The sequence below is a fragment of the Macrobrachium nipponense genome, chromosome 5, assembly GCF_015104395.2.
Source record: "Macrobrachium nipponense isolate FS-2020 chromosome 5, ASM1510439v2, whole genome shotgun sequence".
Taxonomy (NCBI): domain Eukaryota; kingdom Metazoa; phylum Arthropoda; class Malacostraca; order Decapoda; family Palaemonidae; genus Macrobrachium; species Macrobrachium nipponense.
Window position 1 is genome coordinate 78,989,371 of NC_061107.1, and position 27,275 is coordinate 79,016,645.

Here is a 27,275-nt window from a genome sequence, read left to right on the forward strand (position 1 = left end):
GAATCATTCCCATTTTCTATTCATAATTTTTCTGTCGCCGGTGCTGGAAAACACCTGTTTCCAGTACCTCCGTCTTAGATTTTGGAAACTTCATTGCCGCTAAGTATCCTATTGTCTTTTAATTTAATATTTACTTGGATTTGTGGCTAGACATACGCTATCTTAAATTGATTTGAATTTGATTCATTTTTGCATAAGATATCTGAATCTAGTTAGGCTAGTTTCAGAGGGTGTTGTCTGCAAAGATAGGGTGTGGCTACCGAAAGCTTCGGTAGATCCGCACTTGGTATGCACGAGGGGTATGAGTCTTGCTTCTTGGTTGAGATTTGTCATGTGAGGAGTGTGAGACTGTCTATTCCGTAAGGAAGACGTATGATTCGTATGTACGATTATCAGTTAAACATTGGTCCTAATTCCGTAGGGAAAACTTATGATTCGTATGTACGCAATTAATCAGTAAACATGTCTAATTCGTAAGGAAAACGTATGATTCGTATGTACGCAATTAATCAGTAAACAAAAGTCAGGGTAGTGAACCTGCTAACCTTCCTGTAGACTTTTTTTTTTGCCTAACCCTGTAGTATGGCCTACGGGTTATGAATTTGTCTGCGAGAGGTGATCGCTCTCCTTCATTGTTGTGAAGAGTGCTACTTCTGTTATTGTTTCTCATAACCCTGTAATGTTGCCTTCGGGCCCTAAACAGTGTCTGTAGAGGTTATTGCCCTTTCTCTAATACTCTTTCGATTCGTATCTTAGAATCGAAAGTGCTTGCTTTAGAGAGCAATAGCGAAGTGGCTAAGTGCAGTGACAGTGCCCCTTGTATGTGGAGGGTGCGTCAGATCGGCCTTATTCGACCTCTAGGCCGGGACCTCTGCTTGACTCCCAGGACCCGGGGATTTTGAGAGCATGTCGAAAGCCGAAGGAGGGTTACGAGGAACCCCCACCGATCTGGCGTGCCTTCGGCAGTTTTCTGATGAAAAATCCCCAGACTGCCTAAGTGCGTGCACGTGCACGAATCCTGAAGGATTGCTTCTCGTCCTCCGAAGCGTCCTCCCCGCGCAGGGGTTGGAGCTTTCGGAAGGACTCGCGCCCTCTAAATAGAAGCTTTGTAGAGGAGGACGCTTCACGTCCTCTCTCTCTCTCTCGTTATGCGTTCCAGTGAGAAGTAAGAAGGCGAACGTCGCCTGATCACGTGTACGTCTTTCCACCGAGAAATATGAAATGGAAGTCTTAGTAGCAGGACGCGAACGCTTTTGAGAGGGACGTCGAGTTTTGTTACTGTGAGAATAAGAAGGCGTTCCCTCGCCAGTCGCCCCTCGTATTCTCGCACGATCGACCCTTCTCCTGAGACTGTTTCGTGCAGTCGGATTTCTCTCCGAGATGTATCTCGCTTGTTTTGACGCCTGTCAGGAGCGTGACGCTTTTTCTACACGCTTCTTTTGACGCTCGGCTTGGACGGGACGTTCGGATGGACGCCAGCGCGCGCGGGTGCACGCCAAGCGCGCACCAGTGGACGCCGAGCGCACTCCGCGCGCGAAGCCAGCGGACGCCGAGCGTGCTCGCTGCTGGCCAGTGACGCCGAGCGTGCTCACTGCTCGCCAGTGGACGCCGAGCGCGCGCGCCAGCGCACGCCAGGTGTGTCGTCTGGCTGAACGTTTCTATTGAACTCTTCAAGCTCTTGTTTATTTACCTCTACCTTCGGTGATACCTTATACCTCACATGCAAAGAATGTGAAGTAAGCAGTGCTTCGGAGGAAGCTTAAAGTGAACAGACAACTTCGTCTTCGAAACCCAGCAAGACCTCGGGTTTCGTGAATTCAAGAGATCTCTGTCAATATTTTATTGCTTTTCGCAAGGTGGATGGAGTTAAGGAAAGCTCTAGGGAAGATCTCGTTTCTCTACCGCAGTCAAGACTTTGCGATAAGGCAGTTACGGGTTAGGTAAAGGCTCGATGTCCTGCACGTCAGGACTCTCGGCAATGTTCAGTAGGATTCTTGCAAAGGTACTCATCAAAAGGACGCTCTTTCAGGAAAGCGCAGATAGGACTTCTTTTGCCATACTGCCAATAAATTTTAAGCTTTAGCAGGCTTTAGTTTGTGATACGGGAGAGGAAGCTGGTTGGAGAATTTCTTCCTCTTCCAGGATATTTTGCAAGCTTTTTAGCCCATCTGAAGGGTTTTTGTCAGATGATAGGTTTTGTTAGTTTCTAGTCGGGACTACGCTGCCGAATTGACATCGTCGTTCACTCCTGCCGTAAGCCTAGTCTCTTAACAGGATTCTTGCCCCTTCCTCGTTTGAGACGGGAATCGGAAAAAATAAAATGCTCGACTTCCTGGATTACGTTTGTCAATTCAGTGACTTTCCCCCATTGACAATATACTATCGTTTTGTCAAGTAAGTGGGTATCCCCTCATTGACAAATATCTCTTTGTCCCGTAAATGGATTAGTTCTCATTGACAAACATCTCATTAACTTGATATTGCGTAAGCGAATAAGCTCTTATTGACAAGATTCGGAAGAGCTCTCATTCGTCATTCGCAGACTCGTACAAGAAAATAGACTTGTAGACTACGTCAATGAACGCTTATGTCCAATAACATAAGAAGCTTGAGCTGACTGCTTCGATTCTCTTAAGTTTTGTTCATGAAACTTGCCTGTCAGATATGTATGTAGCTGTATTTCCGAATTCAGCTATTATATATATATATATATATCTGCCAGGTAAGTATGAACAAACTTTATTGTATCATAACAATATCATTTTGCTTTGCGTTATTTTATTTCTGGTTGGTTCAAGTCATATACGCTTGCTGTAGTTACCTCTTCGAATGGCAACCGAGAGGTCTATGTCTAGTTTTAAGGACATTTATCGTTACTCCCTGCAGCCTTCCAGGAGTTTCCGATTTATCTTTTTACGTTGTATGGTAGTGTTCTGACGACACAAACGAGCTATATATTTAGCGTTTCTGTTTCGCCTAAATATACCAGCTTGAGATCTATCTGCTCAAAAAATACGGACCTATTTCTTCGTAGAATAGGGTAGCTGGCAACCCAGACATAAAGGTTAAGAGACGACATCGTAAGCTGCTGGCTGCTGCTGTCACGCTGTCTCTGTCCTCCAGTCCAACTGAGCACCAGTAAACAGATCGTGCGCTGTCATGCGCGGTAGGTTACGTCTCTCTCTCTTGCGGGATTGGCTGACTAACCGTATCTCTGTGCTGGCGGTTACGTCTCTCCTGCGGGATTGACTGACTAACTGTATCTCTGTCCTACAATCACGGACTTTAGCCTAAGATTGAAGGGATTTCTTACGTGAATGAATAAACGTGCATTCGTTTTGCCTTACTATGTTCAACAGAGTTATCTCTTAATCCTTTCGGTGCTCGTTACCGCACGTATAGAACTACGAGTCTACCGCAACATTGCACTTTTATATGCTCTCCTGCTTAGGCAAAGCGCAGCCTTATTAGGGAAGTAAGCATACTCGGGGAGGGAATGGATGAGCTTGCTGGGGACCATTTCCTTCCTGAAGAAGTTTGTTTCCCCGAATAGACTGCAATTAAGATCACAGTTTTTTCCGACCGGGAAACTGAAATATTATTCAAGATCTAGGAATGATTCTGAACTCTCTCAGTGCGTCTATCACCTGAGGTGATAGAAAGAAGGTGCGGATATACTGGATAGGGTTTCAAATGTCCTGGATCTTAATCTGAAAGAAGTAAAGCGATTCGGTCGTCCCTCCAGTCCTCGAAACGAGTTTTTGGAACCAGTGGTCCAGATCAACTCTGATATTCCACAGCTCTCTCATATCTTAAGAAGTATCTTCTCTCGGTCCCTGTTCGAGTTTACGAGAAAGAGCCTATTATAACACAGGCGTAGAATGTAACGATCCTCTAGAGGTTCGTTACAGGATTGCAAAAGTCCGTACGAATCGTCCTCGATCGACGGCAGCAACTATTGACTTCCGAGTGGAATATTTCTTTAGAAGTAAGTTGAGAGTTGTGGAGACTTTAGGGACGCCCTTTCATTCTTCTCTTCGATATGTTGAGGACGAAGAGGCTTCTTCTTCTCTGCTCCCTTATTCTCGATCCGGGATCGGTACCATTAAACGCCCTTTTGATATTGAACGGGGATGGATGTTTAGTCTTTTTTCCCCTTTTTCAATCGCTTAGGAAATGTAATAAGAGGATTTATGACGTCACAGGAGCGACAAATGACGCTGATCGCCCTGTTGGCCTTCAGGATCCTGGATTCACAGAGGTCACATACTTCCTAGTTCACTTTCCAAGGACCTTTTCCGAGAGAGTCGGTCTACTCTAACTCGAAAGGTACCTATAACCTCTCCGCTCTGAGTCTGACTACGTCAGACTATCGAGATGTTGACAGGAATAAGATTACCGTCTTCCTTTTCCGTCTGAAGAATGGGATAAGCTGGCAGTCACAACTATTAAAGAATACGCAAATATGTTGTTGACGGCCTTTGGGCTCAGAGATTTGCGTCTGTCAAACAACAAAGCCCTTCACGATCTTTGAGTTCTGTGAAATCTCGAAACTCGCTCACCATATTTTACTTTTTGTCTCACCTGTTTTCCTCGGATCAGACACTCGTGCGAGATCAGGAGATATAGTAGCCTAGCCCTGAGTTTCTTGTTGACGAAGTCGGTTGCGTTTATACACCCCCGATGATCGTTTAACATGAGACCAGGTTGGACTGTCAGGCATTCGTCCTTCTTGACTGACTGAATCGCCTTTTGCTCCTCGCTCCTTTCTCCTGGCACCAGAAGCTCGAGTCAGGAGTGGCTCAGGAGTTGATTCCGCTAACGACGTTGGGTTGCGTTGATACACCCCCCAAGGTTTGCTTAGCTTGAATCGCCCAGGCAGTCCAAAACACTCATCCTTCAGCGAAGAATAGTGCCTTATGTCTTCAGGGTACAGCTTGCTGTCCTTGATTCGTCTGACTGGTCAACTGGTCGGTCACCTGACGTTAGTACAGACGGACTGACTGTGCATGTCCAGATCGAAGCTTTCAATATGGAACTTAGACATAGTCTGAAGTTCTTGATGTCAAAGCATTCGAACATCTCCTACCTGTTAACTTCTTGCATGTGATCAGGAAGGCATTTTTCTAACCACCCTAGATACGACAAAGAGGGTTAGTGAGATTTTAAGCCATCGTCACAAGTTTTGGCTTTAGAGAACACAAGGCGGTGTGCTCTCTAAGCTTTTCGTTATGGCCTAAGAATGGAAACCCGTTTTGTCCTTGGGCCAGGAGCTTGGAAGCAAGGATGGCACAAGTTAGTGGGCCGGAGCCAGAGAGAGTCCTGTGCCCTGTCAGGTCTCTCAAGTTTTATCTACATAAAACTCAAGAAAGTCGAAGTCGTACGGACAATCTGCAGTGTTCCGAAAAGACCAGACTTGCCATATCGAGACACCCTGGCTTTATTGTTTAATGGAGGTCTTTCAAAAAAGCTCTTCTTTTTTGTGTTTGCACAAAGATTTGAAATCTTTGGATTTGAATGCTCACGAGGTGAGGGCGCGGCCTCGGAAGCATTTCAACAGAGCATGGCACTCAGCAACATCCTGAGTACCATGTTTTAGCGAAGCAACTCTGTGTTCAATTCACACTCCCTGCGAGATGTGAAGATGGCATATGAGATCTGCTGCTCGCTAGGGCCATACGTGTCTGCAGACACAATCTTGGGGGCAAGAAGTACCACTCATCCTATCCTGTAGAAAATGGTTTTAGGAAAGAGCTCTTAATTTTAAGTAGTTGAGTCGCCGACAACGGTGACTTCTTAACTCTTAAGCCTTAGTTAACACACCTTAACTTTGGCTAGGTGGGTCAGGTGGATGATATATTTTATATATATATTTATTTTACTTTCTTAGCCCTCATGGTATGGTCAATATGGTCTAGTCACGTCGTGGTCTCGCCCCTGTTGACAGATCATCTGGAGTGCACCAGCTATATAGGTCTCTACCTCGCTGGCAACTCTAGTAGCACAAGCAGACTTACGCGGCAGTAACCACGAAGTCAGCTATGCTAACAGGTAAGGAATCAAGATATCAATTATCTGCATATATATGTTTCCTAAAATCTTCTATTCTGTCTACTCCCACCACCAAAGGTGGGATTCAGCTATATATATATCTGACAGGTAAGTTTCATGAACAAAATGATATTGTAATGATACAATTAAGTTTGTTCATACTTACCTGGCAGATATATATAATCAAGTACCCACCCACCTCCCCTCAGGAGACAGTGGAAATAAAAATTATGAATAGAAAATGGGAATGATTCCTGATACCCGCCTCCCAGCGGCGGGAATGGGTACTAACCACCTGACTCCCACTGCGTGTGTCGTAAGTTTTTAAAATTCTGTCGGACTTCAGAAAATACAGCTATATATATATCTGCCAGGTAAGTATGAACAAACTTAATTGTATCATTACAATATCATTTTTGTCAAGTAAGTGGGTATCCCCTCATTGACAAAATATCTCTTTGTCCCGTAAATGGGTTAGTTCTCATTGACAAACATCTCATTAACTTGATATTGCGTAAGCGAATAAGCTCTTATTGACAAGATTCGGAAGAGCTCTCATTCGTCATTCGCAGACTCGTACAAGAAATAGACTTGTAGACTACGTCAATGAACGCTTATGTCCAGTAACATAAGAAGCTTGAGCTGACTGCTCGATTCTCTTAAGTTTTGTTCATGAAACTTGCCTGTCAGATATGTATGTAGCTGTATTTCCGAATTCAGCTATATATATGTCTGCCAGGTAAGTATGAACAAACTTTATTGTGATATATTTTCATATTTTGCCTTGCGTTATTTTACTTCTGGTTGGTTCAAGTCATATACGCTTGCTGTAGTTACCTCTTCGGATGGCAACCGAGAGGTCTATTGTCTATTTTAAGGACATTTAATCGTTACTCCCTGCAGCCTTCCAGGAGTTTCCGATTTATCTTTTACCGTTGTATGGTAGTGTTCTGACGACACAAACGCATCTATATATTTAGCGTTTTCTGTTTCGCTTAAATATACCAGCTTGAGAGTCTTTCGGCTCAAAATAACGGACCTATTTCTTCGTAGAATAGGGTAGCTGGCAACCCAGACAAAGTTAAGAGACGACGTTCGTAAGCTGCTGGCTGCTGCTGTCACGCTGTGTGTCTTCCAGCCCAACCGAGCCAGTAACAGATCGGGCTCTGTCATGCGCCGTAGGTTACGTCTCTCTCTCCTGCGGGATTGACTGACTAACCGTATCTCTGTGCTGGCGGTTACGTCTCTCCTGCGGGATTGACTGACTAACTGTAACTCTGCCCTACAATCACGGACTTTAGCCTAAGATTGAGGGGATTTCTTACGTGAATGGAATAAACGTTGCATTCGTTTTGCCTTACTATGTTCAACAGAGTTATCTCTTAATCCTTTCGGTGCTCGTTACCGCACGGTATAGAACTACGAGTCTACCGCAACATTGAACTTTTATATGCTCTCCTGCTTAGGCAAAGCGCAGCCTTATTAGGGAAGTAAGCATACTCGGGGAGGGAATGGATGAGCTTGCTGGGGACCATTTCCTTCCTGAAGAAGTTTGTTTCCCCGAATAGACTGCAATTCAGACCACAGTTTTTTTCCTACCGGGAAAACTGGAAATATTATTCAAGATCTAGGAATGATTCTGACATCTCTCAGTGCGTTTATCACCTGAAGTGATAGAAGAAGGTGCCGGACATCTGATAGGGTTTTTCAGATGTCCTGGATCTTAATCTGAAAGAAGTAAAAGCGATTCGGTAGTCCCTCAGTCCTCCGTAACGAGTTTTTGGGAACCAGGGGTCCAGATCAACTCTGATATTCCACAGCTCTCTCATATCTTAAGAAGTATCTTCTCTCGGTCCTGTTCGAGTTTACGAGAAAGCCTATTATAACAACAGGCGTAGAATGTAACGATCCTCTAGAGGTTCGTTACCGGATTGCGAAAAGTCCGTACGGAAATCGTCCTCGATCGACGGCAGCACAACTATTGACTTCCGAGTGGAATCTTTCTTTAGAAGTAAGTTGAGAGTTGTGGAGACTTTAGGGACGCCCTTTCATTCTTCTCTTCGATATGTTGAGGACGAAGAGGCTTCTTCTTCTCTGCTCCCTTATTCTCGATCCGGGATCGGTACCTTTAAACGCCATCCTATGATATTGAACGGGGATGGATATTTAGTCTCTTTTCCCTTTTTTCAATCGCTTAGGAAATGTAATAAGAGGATTATGACGTCACAGGGGGAGCGACAATGACGCTGATCGCCCCATGTTGGCCTTCAGGATCCTGGATTCACAGAGGTCACATACTTCCTAGTTCACTTTCCAAGGACCTTTTCCGAGAGAGTCGGTCTACTCTAACTCGAAAGGTACCTATAACCTCTCCGCTCTGAGTCTTGATTACGTTCAGGCTATCGAGATGTTGACAGGAATAAGATTACCGTCTTCCATTTCCGTCTGAAGAATGGGATAAGCTGGCAGTCACAACTATTAAAGAATACGCAAATATGTTGTTGACGGCCTTTGGGCTCAGAGATTTGCGTCTGTCAAACAACAAAGCCCTTCACGATCTTTGAGTTCTGTGGAATCTCGAACCTCGCTCACCATCTACTTTTTGTCTCACCTGTTTTCTCGGAGTCAGACACTCGTGCGAGATCAGGCGACATATAGTAGCCCCTGAGTTTCTTGTTGACGAAGTCGGTTGCGTTTATACACCCCCGATGATCGTGTAACATGAGACCAGGTTGGACTGTCAGGCATTCTTCCTTCAGGACTGAATCGCCTTTTTGCTCCTCGCTCCTTTCTCCTGGCACCAGAAGCTCGAGTCAGGAGTTGATTCGCTGACGACGTTGGGTTGCGTTGATACACCCCCAAGGTTTGCTTAGATTGAATCGCCCAGGCAGTCCAGACACTCATCCTTCAGCGAAGAATAGTGCCTTATGGTCTTCAGGGTACAGCCTTGCTGTCCTTGATTCGTCTGACTGGTCAAACTGGTCGGTCACCTGACTTTAGTACAGACGGACTGACTGTGCATGTCCAGATCGAAGCTTTCAATATGGAACTTAGACGTAGTCTGAAGTTCTTGATGTCAAAGCATTCGAACCTCTCCTACCTGTTAACTTCTTGCATGTGATCAGGAAGGCCTTCTTCTAACCACCCTAGATACGACAAAGAGGGTTAGTGAGATTTTAAGCCATCGTCACAAGTTTGGACTTTAGAGAACACAAGGCGGTGTGCTCTCTAACCCTTCCGTTGTGGCCTAAGAATGGTAACCCGTTTGTCCTTGGGCCAGGAGCTTGGAAGCAAGGATGGCACAAGTTAGTGGGCAGGAGCCAGAGAGAGTCCTGTGCCCTGTCGGGTCTCTCAAGTTTTATCTACATAAAACTCAAGAAAGTCGAAGTCAACGGGCCAATCTGCAGTGTTTCCGAAAAAAGACCACGACTTGGCCCATATCGAAGAACAGCCTGGCTTTAGTGTTAAGGAGTTCTTTCAAAATGCTCCTTCATTGTGTTTGCACAAAGATTTGAAATCTTTTATCTGAATGCTCACGAGGTGAGGGCGCGGCCTCGGAAGCATTTCAACAGAGCATGGCACTCAGCAACATCCTGAGTACCATGTTTTAGCGAAGCAACTCTGTGTTCACTTCACACTCCCTGCGAGCTGTGAAGATGGCATATGAGAATCTGGCTGCTCGCTAGGGGCCATACGTGTCTGCAAGACACAATCTTGGGGGCAAGAAGTACCACCTCGTCCTATCCTGTAGAAAATGGTTAGGAAGAGCTCTTAATTTAGTTGAGTCGCCGACAACGGCGACTTCTTAACTCTTAAGCCTTAGTTAACACACCTTAACTTTGGCTAGGTTGGTCAGGTGGTGATAAATAATATATATATATATTTATTTTCACTTCCTTAGCCCTCATGGTATATGGTCAATTGGTCTAGTCACGTCGTGGTCTCGCCCCTGTTGACAGAATCATCTGGAGTGCACCAAGCTATATAGCGTCTCTACCTCGCTGGCAACTCTAGTAGCACAAGCAGACTTATGTGGCAGTAACCACGAAGCCAGCTATGCTAACAGGTGGAACCAAGATGTAAATCATCTGCATGCATTTGTTTCCCAAAATCCTTCTATTCTGTCCCTTCCCACCTCCAAAGGTGGGATTCAGCTATATATATATCTGACAGGTAAGTTTCATGAACAAAATGATATTGTTATGATACAAATAACGTTTTGTTCATACTTACTGGCAGATATATATAATAATTTTGTTTCAAGTACCACCCACCTCCCTCATGGGACAGTGGAAATAAAAATTATGAATAGAAAATGGGAATGGTTCCTGATACCCGCCTCCCAGCGGCGGGAATGGGTACTAACCACCTGGCCGACCACTGCGTGTGTCGGAAGTTTTTAAAATTCTGTCGGACTTCAGAAAATACAGCTATATATATATCTGCCAGGTAAGTATGAACAAACTTTATTGTATCATAACAATATCATTTTTACACTTTTTCTATCATTAACTGGGCCTACTTTTAAATCTAATGCTTTTCAGGCAAACTGCTCCTTACACTTTCCCATAACATGCCCTGTTTCTTGATACATATCATTAGACCAATTAATCATTTGTAATGTGAGCTTCCTATTTTACTCTTTTCATGTATCTTACATTCATTGGTTACACATAGTCAAAATCTTTATACAGTATTCCATGTCAGGGCCCTTGTTTTGTGGTCAAAACAATGACAAATATTATATATGAAGTCATGATAAAGTGAGATGACTTATAATACTTGATTGCCATAATATTTGATACCCACCAGGTAAGATATCCACCAGGTAAAGCTAGAACTGTCTTTGAAGTTTCAGTAATTTTTAAGTCTTAATGTTTATTTTAATGATTTCGGTAATAATTTAAGAAACCATGCCATTTTAATTTTTCCTTATGTACACTAATCAAATTATTTTTAACAGCTGCTGCATTTTTTGCACTTACGAAGGTTTCAGAAAGATAATTAGGCCTCAAGCAGTCAGCAGATCCTTACCAGCCAGTTGTGTACATATGGTTGCAGCATCTGCAGGAGAAGTGGTAAGTCTTTTTATTTAATTTCATTCTAGTTTTTATTTCTTATTTATATTGGTCTCTCACATATTGTCATGTTCGTACAAAGAATAAACCTAATAGTCTACATATTTATATGAAGAATAAACCTACTTCTTATTCTAATAATGCCTGTATAGCTGACCTTTGGGATGTTAAATGGCTTACCTATTTGTTCCGATGCGAGATACTTACCTCGAACCATTCCATTGGAGATTCCCGGATGTCGATCCGGGTCCAACCAGAAAAATCTGGTTATATGCCACACCCAGGTCAGGCCTATGCCCCCAAGGGTCGAAGACCACGCCATCCTAATGACCTATAGTCAGTCCTTCTCTGGTCGCAGGAGCATGCATACGCCCCTGCTCGTCCGGTGTCTGGCCCTTTTCCTTTGTCCGTGTGTGCTTTGTGTACGTGTGTCGTGTTTATGTGCGATGTCGGCTTCGGAGCCTCAACGTCGTTGCCCCGGTCCTGAAGGACGGGCTTGTGGAGCTTTTCTCTCGCTCCATCTAATTGATCCACACTCTTTGTGTAGGGGGCGCTTGCTCTAAAGCTAACACGTGCGTGTGGAGTGCATTTCTTGGCCATCGTATCAGTGGGATTTGGCTTCCACTAAGAAGAAAAGAGAGCTAAAGCTTCGTCGGCAAAGATTTCGCGGGAGTCGAGGAGTGAGAGCAGCAGCAGAGATGGCGGCGCCCCTTCACCTTCGGTATCGTCGGAGAGGAAGTCTCCCGCCTTTCTACCGGTTCTTTCTCCTGCCCCGCTCCGCAACAAAAAAAAAAAAGAGGGAGCCTAGGTGAGTCCGTGCCTGGTCCCCCCCCCACCCCAGGGGGGGTCCCGATGAGTCGCCTTTTCCCCAACAGGTTGATACCGGAGGCGTCCGCGGTGCTGAGGGACTGCTGGTCGCGGTTGCAGCTTCAGGGCTCCCCGTCCTAGTCCTCTCTCTTAGCATCAGTGCAGGGGGGGTACCCGTCCCTCCCCTCTGCGGAGCTTCCCGCTTCGACTCTCCCCGCTTCGCCCCTCCCCGCTTCGGCTCTCCCCGCAACGGCTCGCCTCGCTGCACCTCCTCCTGCTCTCGAGCGGAGCTCGCCGCTCGCGGCCGGAGCCGGGCCAGTTTACCCGGTCACGGAGCCACCCAACCACCCGGCTCCGGCCCTTTTCCCGTCTGCCATTGGGGATGTCTTTCCCCTCGTACTCCGGGCAGATCCCCGGTGAAGGACGATGCCTTCCCGTCCTGGGTCTTCCCGTCTAGGGGACAGGAGGAGCCAGGAAATGGCTTGGGAGCGGCCTTCAGGGGCGGTCCCGCTGTGTTAGGGGTGTCCCTGAAGCGGCTGAAACGCTCCCTGCGTTCCCCCCCGCGACGGGAGTCGCCGGAGGAGAAGCAAGAGTCGGGATACATCAGGGGATAGGAGTTCTTCAAGTTCCTCCTCAAGGGAGCGATCCTCCTGTTGGAGGAAACGCTCCTCCAAGAAGAGACACCGTCATGGGAGACGCAGGAGCCGTAGCTACTCCTCGTCCTTGAGCGGCTCTTCCCGCTCTCATTGTCGTAACCGGGATTGTAGAGGGAGTGACAGGCGTCAGGACAACTCCCCCCAGGGGCGGCTGCATTCTCCTTCTCCGAGGGTGGCCCCCGCCCCAGTGGCCCCCAGGACGGTTTCTCACGGGGGGTTCCCAGCCGTCTCCCTCCCTACTCGTCCCTCGGTCCCGGTGGATCCTGCCTCGGTCTCGTCAGCCATAGGGTTGGCCTCCATGACCGAGCGGGCTCCCTTCTTCCGTGTTCCCGCACGCTTGTTGCCTTCGCGGATGGAGCCTAGAGCTGATACCTCCTTAAGGGGTTCAGACCCCCTTCACCGCTCAGGTATGAGTCCCCCCTCAGGGCGGTCCAGGCGTTCGGGGCATCCCCCCTTGCAGAAGACCGGTGTGCAACCGGGTTTAGGAGTCCCTCTCCGGGGAGCTTCTTCAGCTTCCCTCCATCTAGGGTCTGGGGCCTCTCCTCCGTCGCGGGACGCTGAGGAAGAGACCCTTATCCAGGAAGTACTCCAGAATGCCCTGGAGGAACTGGGTCCAGTGGATGAAGGTTCAACTTTTAGGAGAGTCCTCTCTCTTATTAGGTCCATGAACCGGCTAGAGGAGCCAGCCCCGACGGTAGAGGACAACAGATCCATGGCGGTGGACTTTCTGTTCAGGGACCCAGAGGAACCCAAGCCCTCTCTCAGCCTCCCTAGGTCCAACAATACGGAGAAGGCCCTGACGGTGGTGGAGAAACTCATTGCAGGCTCCAGTAACTCCTTACGTTGGCACTCCTCGGCTAGGCTACTCCCAGCGTCTAAGCCGAGTCAGAGGAGGCTATATGTCCCGGAAGGTGTCCCGAGTCAGAGGAGGCTATATGCCCCGGAAGGTGTCCCTCTCCTCCCCAAATCCGTGGAGGGTAACTTGGCAACCCTAGCGCCCGGACCCTCGGAGGAGAGGCTCACGTCGGGACTAGTCTCCTTCTCTCACCAGGAGGCTATGGCTATGGAAGTCACAGCGTGGACCTCGATTCACATGGCTTCTTGGTTAGATCTGTGGTCCGGGGCGGTAGCCAGGTTCTCCACCTTCCACAACTTGAGGGACGAGGCCTCTCTTGCCCAATTCAAGGAACTGATTTTGTCGGGGGGTAAGTCCCTGGGCTTCCTCACAACCCAACTGGTCTCGTCTTGGGCGAACTGGATCTTGAGGAGGAGGGATTCGGTGCTAGCCAAGCTCCCTAGGAGCATTCCAGAGAGGGAGCTAAGGACCCTTCGGAACGCCCCAGTGGAAGGAGCTGCTTTCTTTTCCCCATTCCGAGAAAGCTAGTGGAGGAGTCTGTGCAACGGGGGAGGAAGGCCAGCCAAGGCCAATCGTTTATAGGGCCCCTCCCCTACGTCAGTCGGTGCCGAGAAGACCCTAGCGAGAGGCCGAAGCCTCAGAATAGGACCCTCGCGGTCCCCCCACCCCCCACGGAGTCACCCCTGCAGAACTGGAGAGACCAGGGAACTCAGCCCTCCCCCAGGACCCTCCCGCCTTCCCAGGCACCTTTCAGGTCCAGACACCCTACTTCTTCCAGGAGGGGTCGTAACAACCGCTTCCCTAGGAGGAAGTAGGAGTCGAGGCACCCTACCGTGTCTTTCGCCACCGGTGGGGGGTTGCCTCTTGAGCTGTTGGCAGAACTGGGAGGGTCTCGGAGTCGAGCCCTGGACAGTCCAGGTCCTCAGGGACGGTTACCGAATCCCCTTTCTAGACCAGAAGCCTTCTTTGACATGGGGAGCCGGCCAATCTGGCCTCTCAGACCCCGGAACCCCGGTCACAGGGAGGCCCTAAGGCTAGAAGTTCAGGCACTGCTGGAGAAGGGAGCCCTCCAAGCAGGTGGTAGATCACTCCCCCGGGTTCTTCAGTCGACTTTTCCTGGTGGAGAAGTCCGGGTCGGGGGGGTTGGTTGGCGACCGGTCATAGACCTTTCGGTTCGTCCCGACTCATTCCATCCTAAAGACGCCCTTCAAGATGGAAACGCCACGCTCGGTGCTGGCTTCCGTGAGGGAAGGGGATTTCATGATGTCCCTGGATCTCAAGGACGCCTACTTCCAGATCCCGGTACACCCGTCCTCCAGAAAATACCTGCGCATAAGTTTGGAGGACCAGACCTTCCAATTCAAGTTGCTCTGCTTCGGGCTGGCAATGGCCCCGCAAGTGTTCACAAGGGTGTTCTCCCTGGTGTCGTCTTGGGCCCACAAGAGGGATATACGCCTTCTCACGTACCTAGACGACTGGCTACTCCTTTCCTCCTCAAAGGAGCGCTTGGTAGAACAGAGGGACGCCCTTCTGCAAAACCCTGGGGATCGTGGTGAACTGGGAGAAGTCCCTTCTAGCTCCCTCCACCAGGATGGTGTACCTGGGGATGGAATTGGATACGGAAGTGAGGCGAGCGTTCCCCTCGGAGGACAGGCTGGCAAACCTCCGAAAAATTGCCTGCAACTTCATAGGCCACCCCCCGAGGCCAGCAAAGGAGTGGCAAAGGCTTTTAGGCCACCTGGTCTCCCTGGAAAAACTAGTCCCCCAGGGAAGGCTGAGATTAAGGCCACTACAATGGGACCTGAAAGTAGGGTGGTCCCAGAAGGAGGAAACACCTCAAAAGCCGGTTCCCATCTCACTGGCAGCAAGGAAGGCCCTCGGTTGGTGGTGGCTGGATCCTGCAAACTCTCGTCGGGGTGTGCCCCTCGGGTCAGTGCCCCCGGAGATGCTCCTGTTTATGGACGCGTCGAAGGCAGGCCGGGGAGCCCACCTGAATCTCGATGGGGGGGATATGGTCGCAAGAGGAGAGCACCTTCCACATAAACAAACTGGAGCTCTTGGCAGTGAAGCGTGCCCTGGAAGCTTCAGGGGAGGCAGTGGGAGGACACTCGGTGTGTCTGATGTGTGACAATGCCATGGTGGTCGCCTACGTCAAGAAGCAAGGAGGCCTGAGATCACGGGATCTCTGCGGATTGACGGAGGAGATCTTGAGCCGAACCGAAGCCCTCGGGACCTCCTTGACAGCAAGATTCATTCCTGGCAAGAAAAACGTAATTGCCGACGGCCTCAGCAGACGGGGTCAGGTGGTGGGATCCGAATGGTCTCTACACCCCGAAAAGTAAGCGAGAGGGGAAGCTAATAGGGAAGTGGGGCTCCCCATCCCTGGACCTGTTTGCTACAAGGCTAAACACCAAACTGCTGGTGTACTGGTCCCCAGTGCCGGACCCAGCCGCGTTTTGGGAGGATGCGTTCCAGCACCCGCTGGGACGGCCTGGACATGTACGCGTTCCTTCCCACCTTCGGAGTTCCACCTCAGGCAGGTCCTCAACCATCTGAGGAAGGCGAAAGGGGCGGCCCTGACATTGGTGGCCCCTTGGTGGCCGGACAGGGAGTGGTTCCCGGACCTTCTAGAGTTGGCCTCTCTTCCACCTTGGGAGCTGCCCCCCAGGCCAGACCTATTAAGACAGCCCCACTTCAAAAGGTTCCACAGGAACATTCCAGCCCTCTCCCTTCACGGCTGGAGACTATCGAGCGGCTGTTAAATAGGAGAGGGTTTTCTGGGAGGGTGGCCTCTCACATGTCCAGTTACTTGAGGGAGTCCTCCTCTAACATCTACCAGACAAAGTGGAAGGTTTTCGGGGCCTGGTGTAGGAAGCGGAACCTGGAGCCTCTCCGAGCGAAGATCCCAGACATCGCAGAATTCTTGACCTACCTGAGGTTGGACAGGGGCCTGTCAATTCTGGCAGTCAAAGGAGCCAGGGCCGCATTGAGCCAGGTCTTCTCCCTGAAAGGGCTGGATTTGGGGAACTCGAAGCCTCTGTCCTTGCTCATAAGGAGCTTTGAGCAGGAGTGTCCTCCCAGCGCTGGCTTGGTTCCCCGCTGGGATGTCGCGATAGTCTTACACTCCCTGAGGAAGCCCCCGTTCGAGCCGCTCAAGGACATCCGGGATAGGGAACTGACTCTCAAGACAGTGTTTCTGCTAGCCCTGGCCTCCACGAAGAGGGTGGGGGAGCTCCACAGCCTGTTGTATGTAGTGACCCACACGAGGGGATGGAAGGAACTCTCATTCAGGTTTGTCCCCTCCTTCATGGCTAAGAATCAGAACCCCTTGTGCTCGGATCTCAGGTTTGTGGAGTTTTCCATCCCTGCCCTCCTGAAATCGGACCAGCCTAAGGATCTCCTCCTTTGTCCGGTGAGGGCAGTACGGAAGTACATGGAAAGGACAGCCCGATTCAGGCAGGAGGTAAAGAACCTCTTCGTCACCATGGGGAGGGTGAAGAAGGCAGCCTCGAAAAACACCATCTCCTTTTGGCTGAGAGAAACCATCAGGAGAGCCTACGAGAAGGGGGGCCTTTCCCCTCCAGAGGGAGCCAGGCCCCATGACATCAGGGGAATTGGGGTGCCCCTTTCGTTCTCAAAGAACATGGCAGTGGACCAGGTCCTGAGGGCAGGAGTCTGGAATAGGCAGTTGAAATTCACAGCCCACTATCTGAAAGACTGCACGAGGAGGTCGCTCGATGCCTTTGAGATTGGCCTCGTGGTGGCAGGCCAGCAACAGGTCTAGGTCCCCTCTCCAATCTTCTTGGAGTGGACGGGCCAGTGTGTATGGAGTGTATGTGTGTGTGTGTGTGGCTTTTCTTCAAACCCCCCCCCCCTAATCCTTGTCCTTGTTCCCCCTGGGCCTTTGGTTGGAGCGAGGAATCCAGGATACTCGGGTAAGATATGCAGGAGTGCGTATGGTTCTCAGTGCAAACCACAGTTTTACATGTCAAGGTTTGGTTATACTACCCGCACCAGGCTTGCTTTGCACCCCTCCGAACCAACCCCCCACTATAACGGGGCTGGGTTGAGTTCTAAGGGGAGCATTCGCCCCCTCTCTGACCTGTCACCTTTGGGGGCCGTTCCCTCCCCTAACCTTCGCCCTCCTCCTAAGGAGTAAGTCTCCAAGGGAATGGTTCGAGGTAAGTATCTCGCATCGGAACAAATCACAATTTCTTGGTAATTTGTATTTTTCCTAGCGATACTTACCTCGAACCATGGAAGTTATTTCCCTCCCTTCCAGCCCCGCTGAAGCTTAGGGGAGACACCTCGGAGTTGAGTAAGAAGGACTGATTATAGGTCATTAGGATGGCGTGGTCTTCGACCCCTGGGGGCATAGGCCTGACCTGGGTGCGGCATATAACCAGATTTTTCTAGTCGGACCCGGATCGACATCCGGGAATCTCCAATGGAATGGTTCGAGGTAAGTATCGCTAGGAAAAATACAAATTACCAAGAATTTGTGATTTTTTCTGTTATTCTTCTTCTGAATAATCTCTTCCATAATTATCATGATTTGTTACCTGTATATTAATATTGGATATTGTTTTTTTTTATGCAATGCTATGCTCATCATGCCTTGTTTTGTATTTTTTCCTTTTTATTGTCAATAGCATGAGTGGGAACTACTCCATGGCTATATAGTTTGGTAAACAAGGGTGGCAAACCTGATTTTACCCACTTGGTAACCTCAAATTATCTGTTGGTGTTTAAAGTCAGTGACTAATGAGTTTCAATAAAAAATAATTGTATAATATTATATTGGATTACTGATAATTATTACTAGCCTAGCAATCTACTCCTAACTCTTCCCCTTGCCAGAGACTTACTGGCTCCCATTTTTAACAAATATAAGCCTGGCTGTTAAAATTTTAAGGAACTAAAACTTTTCATTAGGTCTTAAAACTATGTACATACTTAGCTAGGGTGGTGTTAAGATGATCGACAAATGCACTGTCAAGCACTGCTTCCAGAGCAAACACTGGAGATGTGTGAACTCTGCCACATACGTAATGTTTTTACTAATGTGCAAGTAGGTTGAAGGAAAAACTATTCTGGCCAATTCCAACTAAAAAAAAATTCTTTGTAATTGGTTGGTGTGTCTTATGGAGCTCAGGAGGGACCATGAATGTTGACTCCTTTGAGGACTCACAGCAGCTACCAAAAATAGGATTTTCCTATGTCAAAACCTATTTTATAGTCTATTTTTGGATCCTATGTGATAAACTATTTAATTTTTGTATAGATGCATATATTTGCAACCTTATACTAAGGAAGTATTAATATTTATTTTGTTTTAAAATCAGATTTAATGTATGACACTTACCTGGCAGGTATATATATAGCTATATTCTCTGTTCCACCTGGCAGAAATTTTCAAAACTCGCGGCAAACGCTAGTAACCTATTAGTAGTTCAGGCAACCACCACCCCGTTACCGTGGCGCTAGCGCTAGGAACGTTTCCAATTGGGCCAGATTTTCTCTGCCAGCCGAAACCCGCAACATTGTTGGTGGTCCTCCCTGCTAGGATTTTCATTCTCGTTGCTGACTTTTCATGGATCTTTGGTATTGTACTCGGAAACGTTAGCTTGGCATTCGCTTTGGATTGTTCTTTAAAGATGTCTGATACTGGAAGTATGTTTAGAGTTTGTGTAAAAGAGGGGTGTAAGGTAAGGTTGCCGAAAGCTTTGGTCGACCCTCATACCATTTGTAAGAAGTGTAGAGAGAATGTGTGTACTTGGGAGAATAGGTGCTTTGAATGTGAGAATTTATCAGAGAAGGAATGGAAGATATTTATGAAATATGTTGAGAGACTTGAGAAAGATCGTGTAAGGAGATCTGTTTCTCGTAGTGAGAAGTCGAATTCTTCTAGTAAAAGGAGTGAATGTATTTCCTCTCCAGCTCCTTCTAACGTAGAATTGGTAGTTCCTTCTCCCCAGGTATCTCCTGCGCCCGCTGCTGTATCGGAGGAGGCGAACGATACACATATTGTGAAGGTGTTTGCTGCCCTTGCGTCCATGGGCGACCAGATACAGCGACTTACGGATAAAGTTAGTGCTTTTGATGTCAGTGAAAGTGTAGTGGAGGGGGCGTCTGATCGTCTCTCTCGTGCTCCTAGACCTAGACCTCTGTCAAGCTCCCAGACCCAAGGGAGAAGGCATGTCGACAGTCGAAGGGAGGCGAGAGAGGTTTTGTCGCGGTCAGGCGTCCCTTCGAACAGTCCTGTTGCAAGTTCCCAGGCTGTTGCAGTTCGCCGCAGAAAAGGCGTAACTGGGAAGTGTGCGTCCTCGGATGGTTCGACTTCCGAGCGGGAACGTCGGTATGCAGTTGTGTCTCGCCCCCTCAAGAGGACTTTCAGGACATCAACCGCTCTCGAGAGACATGCTCAAGATCGTGAGGCTTGGAGTAGTCCTGAGGTGTTGTCCTCCTCGGAAGACGGGGACGCAGTTCCGATCAAGAGGAAGAGGATTTTGTTCCGACACGGCATACAAACCTTCGGTCCTTTTACAATAGGAAGGTACTAGCGGCAGCTGGATAGGTCGTAAGCTTTCGAACAAGGGGTTCGGTAGTTAACTGCTTGTCCGACAGGCGCGCGCGCGCGACTGGGAGGTAAACAAATCACTTTTGCTTTCGGCCTGCTGGCGTGTGGACGTGTATCATCGCTCTCTGCCCGCTTCATCGTCGTTTTGCTTTCGCATGAGTTGTGTTTTTCTTTTTTCTAATTATCTAGTGAAACTGAATTGTAAGTACAATCATTTCATTGAATTCTTTGTGAATTAAGGATCTTGGTGTCACCACGCCCTCCGATTACCCGAGTGCCGGGACTGAAGGGCGTAAGTGCGGGAATTCATTTTCCCAGGCAAATGTTCCTCGTGTGTATGCTCGTGCCGAGGGCGGGAGCACTCGCTCCGAGCGTAGATTGGGTTGGAAATGTGTAGATGAAAATCGTAAGTAAGTGCTCTTTTCATTTATATTTTTTTGACCTGTATGCCCGTTGCCGAACGAATGCGCTCGGCACGGAAACTTATTTAGTATGGAAGTGGAATCGCAAGTACAGTATTCTTTTTCATTTTCATATATTATTTTGATTGTAGCAATATCCATTTTTGGATCAGTTTCCGAGCTTACCCGGAAATTGATCCTTCCCCCTTTTTATTTTGAATGAAGTGAAATCGCAAGTGCAGTTCTTTTTCATTTTCATTTTTTTATTGAGATTGCATGTTTACTGGGATCAATGTTTCTGATATTCCCGGGAATTGATCCTTCCCCTTTTTATTGTATGAAGAAATGAAATCGCAAGCGCAGTAGTCTTTTCATTTTCATATATTTTTTTTGATTGCATAATTCATTATGGATCAAGGTTTCCAGAAACCTTGATCCATAAAGGTAAGGAATTGATCCTTTCACCCTTGCGCCTCGGTACCTAGGCGCAAATGCGCTCGATCCGAGGCCCTTATTCATTGTGAAGTGAATCGTATGCAAGATGCATTTTCATTTTATCCCTTATTATTGATTGCATCAATATTTATTTGGTTCAAGTTCCGCTCAGTCAGGGAATTGATCCTTATGCCCTTGCATTCGGGCCGATGGCACGATTGCTCTCGGGCTCTTATATTGTTGTTGGGTACATGGGTACTGTGCGGGGGTGGGGAACGAGAAACCCCCCCCCCGCTCAGCTCCCACAGTGGCCCTTCCCCTTGGGGGGGGGGAGGTTATCGGCGTTCTTCTCCTCGCCCGATCCGTCGAGCGCGGGGGTGAGGGCGCTCGGGTGCCCGATTTACAATTGTATTAGGGGTCTTCCACTCGTTCGGAGAGGGCTCACCCCCCCCGCGCGAGGGGACTTCCCCCCCACTAATCGCTACTACTGTTATTTCCGCAGGTGCTACTGCCACGAGGGTGGACCTTGGTGAGGTATGGGCGTCCTTCCATTTGCAGGGCGTGCTAGTGTCCAGGGGCTGCGGTTCTATGTCTGGGCCTACTGCGGTCACCCATGGAGTGGTGACCACGCAACCAGGTGACGACGTCCCTCCTCACATGGTGTACGCGCCTCACGTGTAACAGTCTTGCCTACAGCCGCTGTGAGTGCCGTTCGCCGTAGAGAGGGGGCGTGCCGCCCGCCGCTCGTGGTTGCCGCGCTGCAGCGACCACTTCCGCTGCCCTAGAGCTCGCCCCTGGACCTGCCGCCAGTACCAGGATGTTGCTGGCTGCTGCTCCATACTTCCTGTGTTTCCGGTGCTGCCTGCCGTAACCTGCCGCTTTCCTGGGCTTGCTGTCCCGATGCAGTTTGCTGCGCTGGCTGTCCCTGTCGTTGCTGCGCTGGCTGTCCCTGCCGTTGCTGCGCTGGCTGTCCCTACCGTGCTGTGCTGCTGTGCCTGCTGTTCCTGAGATGCCCGCCCATACCGCTGATGTCGTCCCTGTTCGTGGTGGTACTACCCCAGACTTTGGTCTGTCTGTACAGGTGCGTCCAGGGCCCTGTGGCTTCGGCTACAGCAGCCCCGGCTCCGCCTGGATAGCAGATCTTACGTCTGTCCTGAGGAAGCTGACGAAGAAGAGGAGGAAGGTGTCGTCGTCGTCGTCTTCATCTTCTTCATCGTCGTCGGCTTGCCGCCTCTTCCCCTTCGACTTCTAAGGCTTCACAGCCGAGGAAGAAGAAGGTTGCCTCCTCCCTCCTAAGAAGTCTCCCTCGGGAGCTTCTCGGGACCCGTCTCACCTCGGTGGGACGGGAGGGTTCCTTCCGCTGGTCCTCCTGCTCCTTCGGGAGCGGGGCCCGTCTCTTCTTCCGCAAGGAAGACGACTACGGGGACCAGAGGGGTACCGGCTAACACCGGTACTTCCTCGCCTGGTGTCAGTGGTTCTGCCACTGCATCAGGGTCCGTCTCGGCCTCTCGTTTCGCGGGAGGTACCGAGTGTACGGTCGCCTACAGCGACCGTGCAGCCAGGAACCAGACCTCTGAGTCCGCTCAGCGTCAGGTTCACGGCACGGGCGGAAGACTGGTGACAGCCCGCTTATGCGACTCTCACCAGACCAGCTCTCACTCTCGCGGCGAACAGCTGGCTACCGGGGACGTGACGGTCCACGACCGACCACGGGCTGAGGCTGGGAAGAGGTCCTCCCGTTCGCCGGTGCCAGCCACGGCTGGAAACCAGCGACGTGACGTCGCCGTTAGGACAAGCACGGGTCTCACTGTGACAGTGGAGCCTGCAGGTCGCCTGACCGTCGCTCTCACAGAAAGCGACCGGGTACGGCAACCAGCACCAGCTTCTTTCTGATACTCGAGATCGGGGCCGCTGTGCTCAGTCCAGCCGTTCTCCACAGGAGACGGTTCGACCAGGCCTGCAGCTCGATCGCCACCGCGGGTTGACGATCGCCTGCAGCCCTCAAAGCCTGCTGGTGCTGCCAGCGAGCAATGAGGGAGCGTCAGGTCTGCCTCTCCCGTACCTTCAACCTCCTCGGGTTACACCGGGAGGAGCGAGGTAGTTGAGGAGTGATCGTGAGGGTGGCGCCCCTCATGATCCCACCACAACGCCCTACGTGCCCAGGTCCACGGTTTTCTTGGGGGGACCGGCCAGGACGTATGCGCAAGTGGATGGGGGAAGACCGAGAGGGCTGTCGCTGTTCCCCCTTCTTAGGAGGAAGGTTCTCGGAAATGCTCTTGTTCGAAGGGCTTAACGGTCCCACTCTGCAAGATGCTGTGACTTCCGAGATCCAGAGGGACTTTGTCGAGGTTACGGCGCTGATTCGTCAGCACAATGATCTCGGGAAGGATCACCGCTCCCACCAGCAGAGCCACGTCTCGGCCTCGAGTCGTTTTGGGGCCCGAGAGGGAACCCAAATCGACGGTGGGTCTGCCGCGATCGGAGCTTGCCGACTGGGTTGAAACCAAGGTAGTCTCTCGTCTCCGGACAACAAGAAAGGCTCTTTCTTAGTTCTGGACGGTCGAACAAGCTACTTCACCTCCTCTACTGCGACAGAGGCGTTTCTACGTGTCTTCGGACACCGTATTTAAATACCCCTTCGGTCCTCCTGAGGTTTCGACCTCGACGAGGACTGGAATGAGTCGGAGCGGTATCGGCTCTCTCCTGTCGGGTGTCGATTAGCCCCACCCAGACGACGTTCACAGTGGAAGGACGGCGTTCCCCCTCACCTGCTGCCGGAAGTGGGGGGGTGCCTGGCCAGCCATTGGGGGCGTACGTTCCAGGGGCATCGAAGGACGTAGCATTGAGACAGGAGATCAAGACCATGCTGAGCAAGAGAGCTGTAGAAATCGGCACGGATCAGTCACCGGGCTTTTACAGCCGACTCTTCCTGGTGGAAAAGTCTACGAGAGGCTGGCGCCCGGTGATAGATCTCTCTCCCCTGAACGGTGGTTCGCCAGACCCGGTTCACGATGGAGACGGCACGCGCAGTGCTCGACTCTATCAGGGAGAACGATTACATGCTTTCAGTGGACTTGAAGGATGCGTATTTACAAATACCCATTCATCAGTCCTCCAGAAAGTACCTCCGCTTCATCCTCGACGGGACGGTGTACCAGCTCAGGCCACGTTGCTTCGGTCTCTCAACCGCCCCACAGGTGTTCACGCGAGTGTTCACTCTGGTGTCTGCTTGGGCCCATTCGCACGGGATACGTCTGATGGGGTATCTCGACGATTGGTTAGTCCTGGCGAGCTACCGCTCGCAGTTGCTACAGGACAGGGATCGACTGCTCGAGTTCTGTCGCGATCTGGGGATCGTTCTGAACTTCGAAAAGTCCGATCTCGAGCACAAGCAGAGGATGAAGACGTACCTGGGTATGCGGATCGGACACGGTGAGCATGGCGAGTCTTCCCCGCAGACGCGGATCAGCAGATTCAGGGAGGCAGCCAACCAGTTCCTGTCTCGGCAGGAACAGGTAGCTCAGCGATGGCAAGTCGTGATCGGACACCTGTCGTCACTCGGGAAGCCAGTCCCTAACGGGCGTCTTCACCTGCGGTCTCTTCAGGGAGACTGAAGGAGAGTTGGTTCACAGGCGACGGATCCCCCAAGCTTTCCATTGTCCAGGACACAGGAGGTGAGGCAGGAACCTAGCCGGGTGACTGGACGACAGGAACCCCTTAAGAGGAGTGCCTCTGCGCACTCTCCCCCCGGGACATGCAGCTGCTCTCAGACGCATCGACCGAGGGATGGGGCGCACACCTGGAAGAGTTGCGGACTTCAGGAGTGTGGTACGAGAACGACAAGCACCTTCACATCAATGTACTGAAACTCAAGGCAGCGTTCCTCGCTCTCCAAGAGTTCCAGGGGACCGCTTGATGGGACACTCAGTGGTGTTGATGTACGTCAACACCACGGTGGTGGCTTACGTCAACAAACAGGGGGGGCCTAGTGTCTCTCCCGTTGTATCAGTTGACTCGGCAGGTGCACGAGTGGGCCGAGGCGCACTCAATAGAGCTGTCGGCACGCTACATTCCAGGGAAGGAATGTAGTAGCAGACACGCTCAGCCGTCGGGATCAGGTGATAGGGACCGAATGGTCTCTACACCAGGACGTGGCGGAAAGGCTCTTCGACCTGTGGCGGCGACCAGTCGAGGATCTGTTCGCCATCCGGCACAACAGGAAGCTCCAGGTGTTCTTCTCGGCCGTGCCGGATCCATGGGCAGCTGCAGAGGACGCTTCAACACCCGTGGGACGACCTCTTCGCCTATGCCCCTTTCCCCCGATTCAGCCTGATTCGCAAGGTGATCAGTCGAGCACTGGTCATCCCGAATCTCAGGATGATCCTGATGGCTCCCAAATGGCCACAGGCCATTTGGTATCCGGACCTGCTGGCTCTTCTCGCAAGAGAACCGAGAGAAATTCCCCATTAGCACAACCTTCTCGCCCAAGCCACACGTCGAGCGGTACCACCGAGCAGTCCAGTCCCTACGTCTTCACGGCTGGACTGTTATCCACCATCTCTTGCGAACGAGAAGCTTTTTTCGTTAGCGCAGCAACAGAGATGGCGGGTGGAAAACGTCCGTCAGTCCTCTGCAGCTGTTGTACCAAGGGGAAGTCGGCCGTCTTCTGTGGCTGGTGTCGTAGACGGGGCCTATCGTCCTCTCAGAGCCACTCTTCAGCAGGTAGCGGTTTTCCTCGTTTTTCTTCGCCGAGGAAGCTCCGCTAAGTTCCCACAGTCAAAGGATACAGAGCCGCCTGGACGCTCGTCCTGAAACTGACGGGATTGGACATCTCGAACTCGTTCGAGATCTCCTTGCTTAAGAGCAGCCTCCAAAGGTCTTGCCAACCCAGGGAACTCACAAGACCCTCTTCTTGCTGGACCTGGCATCGGCGAAGAGAGTACGGGAACTTCATGCAGATAATGATGTGGATGAGGTGCTGCTTTGTCCTGGGAGGACGCTACGGCGCTATCTGAAGAGAACTCGACACCTCGGGCCTGAGTGTCGACGCCTCTTCGTTAGCAACGGGGTCACCAAGAAAGAAGTATCAAGAACACTCTTTCGTCCTGGCTGCGTGCGTGAGGTCTTCAGGAGGGCGTATGAGGCTGATGGTAGTGACGACATCCGTACGTCCCGTCCGAGAGCTCACGAAGTCAGAAGTATTGGCCCCTCGTTGGCGTTTCGTAAGAACTTCTCCGTGGCGCAGGTATGGAAGGCAGGGGTCTGGTACAACCAGACTACCGGCACCTTCCTTATACCTCTTGGATATTGCCCATAGGTCCTTGGATCGGTTTCCTTAGGACCCGTGGTGGCTGCTCAACACGTCGTCTAGCTAACCCAGACCCTAGCAGGCTGAACAGCATCGAGTCCTGGTGTGACTGTATGAATAGATAGTGAATGAGAAAGTGACTGGCTTCTCTTTCTATCTTTTTCTACCCCTCTACCTGTGGGTAGAGGGATACGGTCATTACCCTGCTGGATAAGGACGAGATGCCGGTGAGCTATATGACAGAGCCCCATCCTATCCCTTTCACTAGGATAGGAGCAGAATATCCACCACTTCCTTCTACAAGGGGGGGGGGAAGTGGATGCCTACAAGAGTCAAAACCATGACTTTATCTTTGCTCCTGTTACAGGAACAAGTTCTTACATTGCTGGTACGAAGAGATACGCTTGCCTCTCTCTTAGTACTCGGTCCAGAGGTCTGACCATTGATCCTGCGTGCACACCCCGATCAATCGGACAGAGGCTTGGATCCCTCCCTCGCTCTTACGACCAGGGAGGCTTCCAAGGTTGGGCGAACACCAGTCTGTTCACAAAAGACTCAGATTCCACCCACCAAGAAGTGAGTCTTCCTATTGTAAAAGGACCGAAGGTTTGTATGCCGTGTCGGAACAAATGACAATTTGTCCAAAATTGCATTTTTCCTAACTATACAAACCTGAGGTCCTTTTACACATAGCCCCACCTCATGCCACCCCTCACTCTGCAGTTTTTGCTTGGGCCAAAAGCAAAAGTGATTTGTTTACCTCCCAGTCGCGCGCGCGCGCCTGTCGGACAAGCAGTTAACTACCGAACCCCTCCCGTTCGAAAGCTTACGACCTATCCAGCTGCCGCTAGTACCTTCCTATTGTAAAAGGACCTCAGGTTTGTATAGTTAGGAAAAATGCAATTTTGGACAAATTGTCATTTTCGTGCTAAAGAGGACTTAGTACGTCCTTCTCGTCCTTGGATTTCGATGAGAGACTCTCCTCCATCTTCTTGTGTATCTTCCCCCCGTTTTTCTCCGTCGGGTAGAGTACAAGATCGCTCTCCGTTACGTCGCAGTCCCGCTCGTAATCCTCCTCCTTCGTCCTCTGCCATTCAGGAAGA

The 27,275-nt window shown here is 50.3% G+C and overlaps 1 protein-coding gene across 1 annotated transcript in view; it reads left to right on the plus strand.

Annotated features, from left to right (window-relative positions):
• LOC135215447 (mitochondrial S-adenosylmethionine carrier protein-like) overlaps positions 1-27,275 on the plus strand; it is a 56,575-nt gene that overhangs the window by 10,598 nt on the left and 18,702 nt on the right. The window contains 2 exon segments of the mRNA XM_064250122.1: positions 11,015-11,026; positions 11,029-11,129. Coding sequence (XP_064106192.1) covers positions 11,015-11,026; positions 11,029-11,129 — 113 coding nt within the window.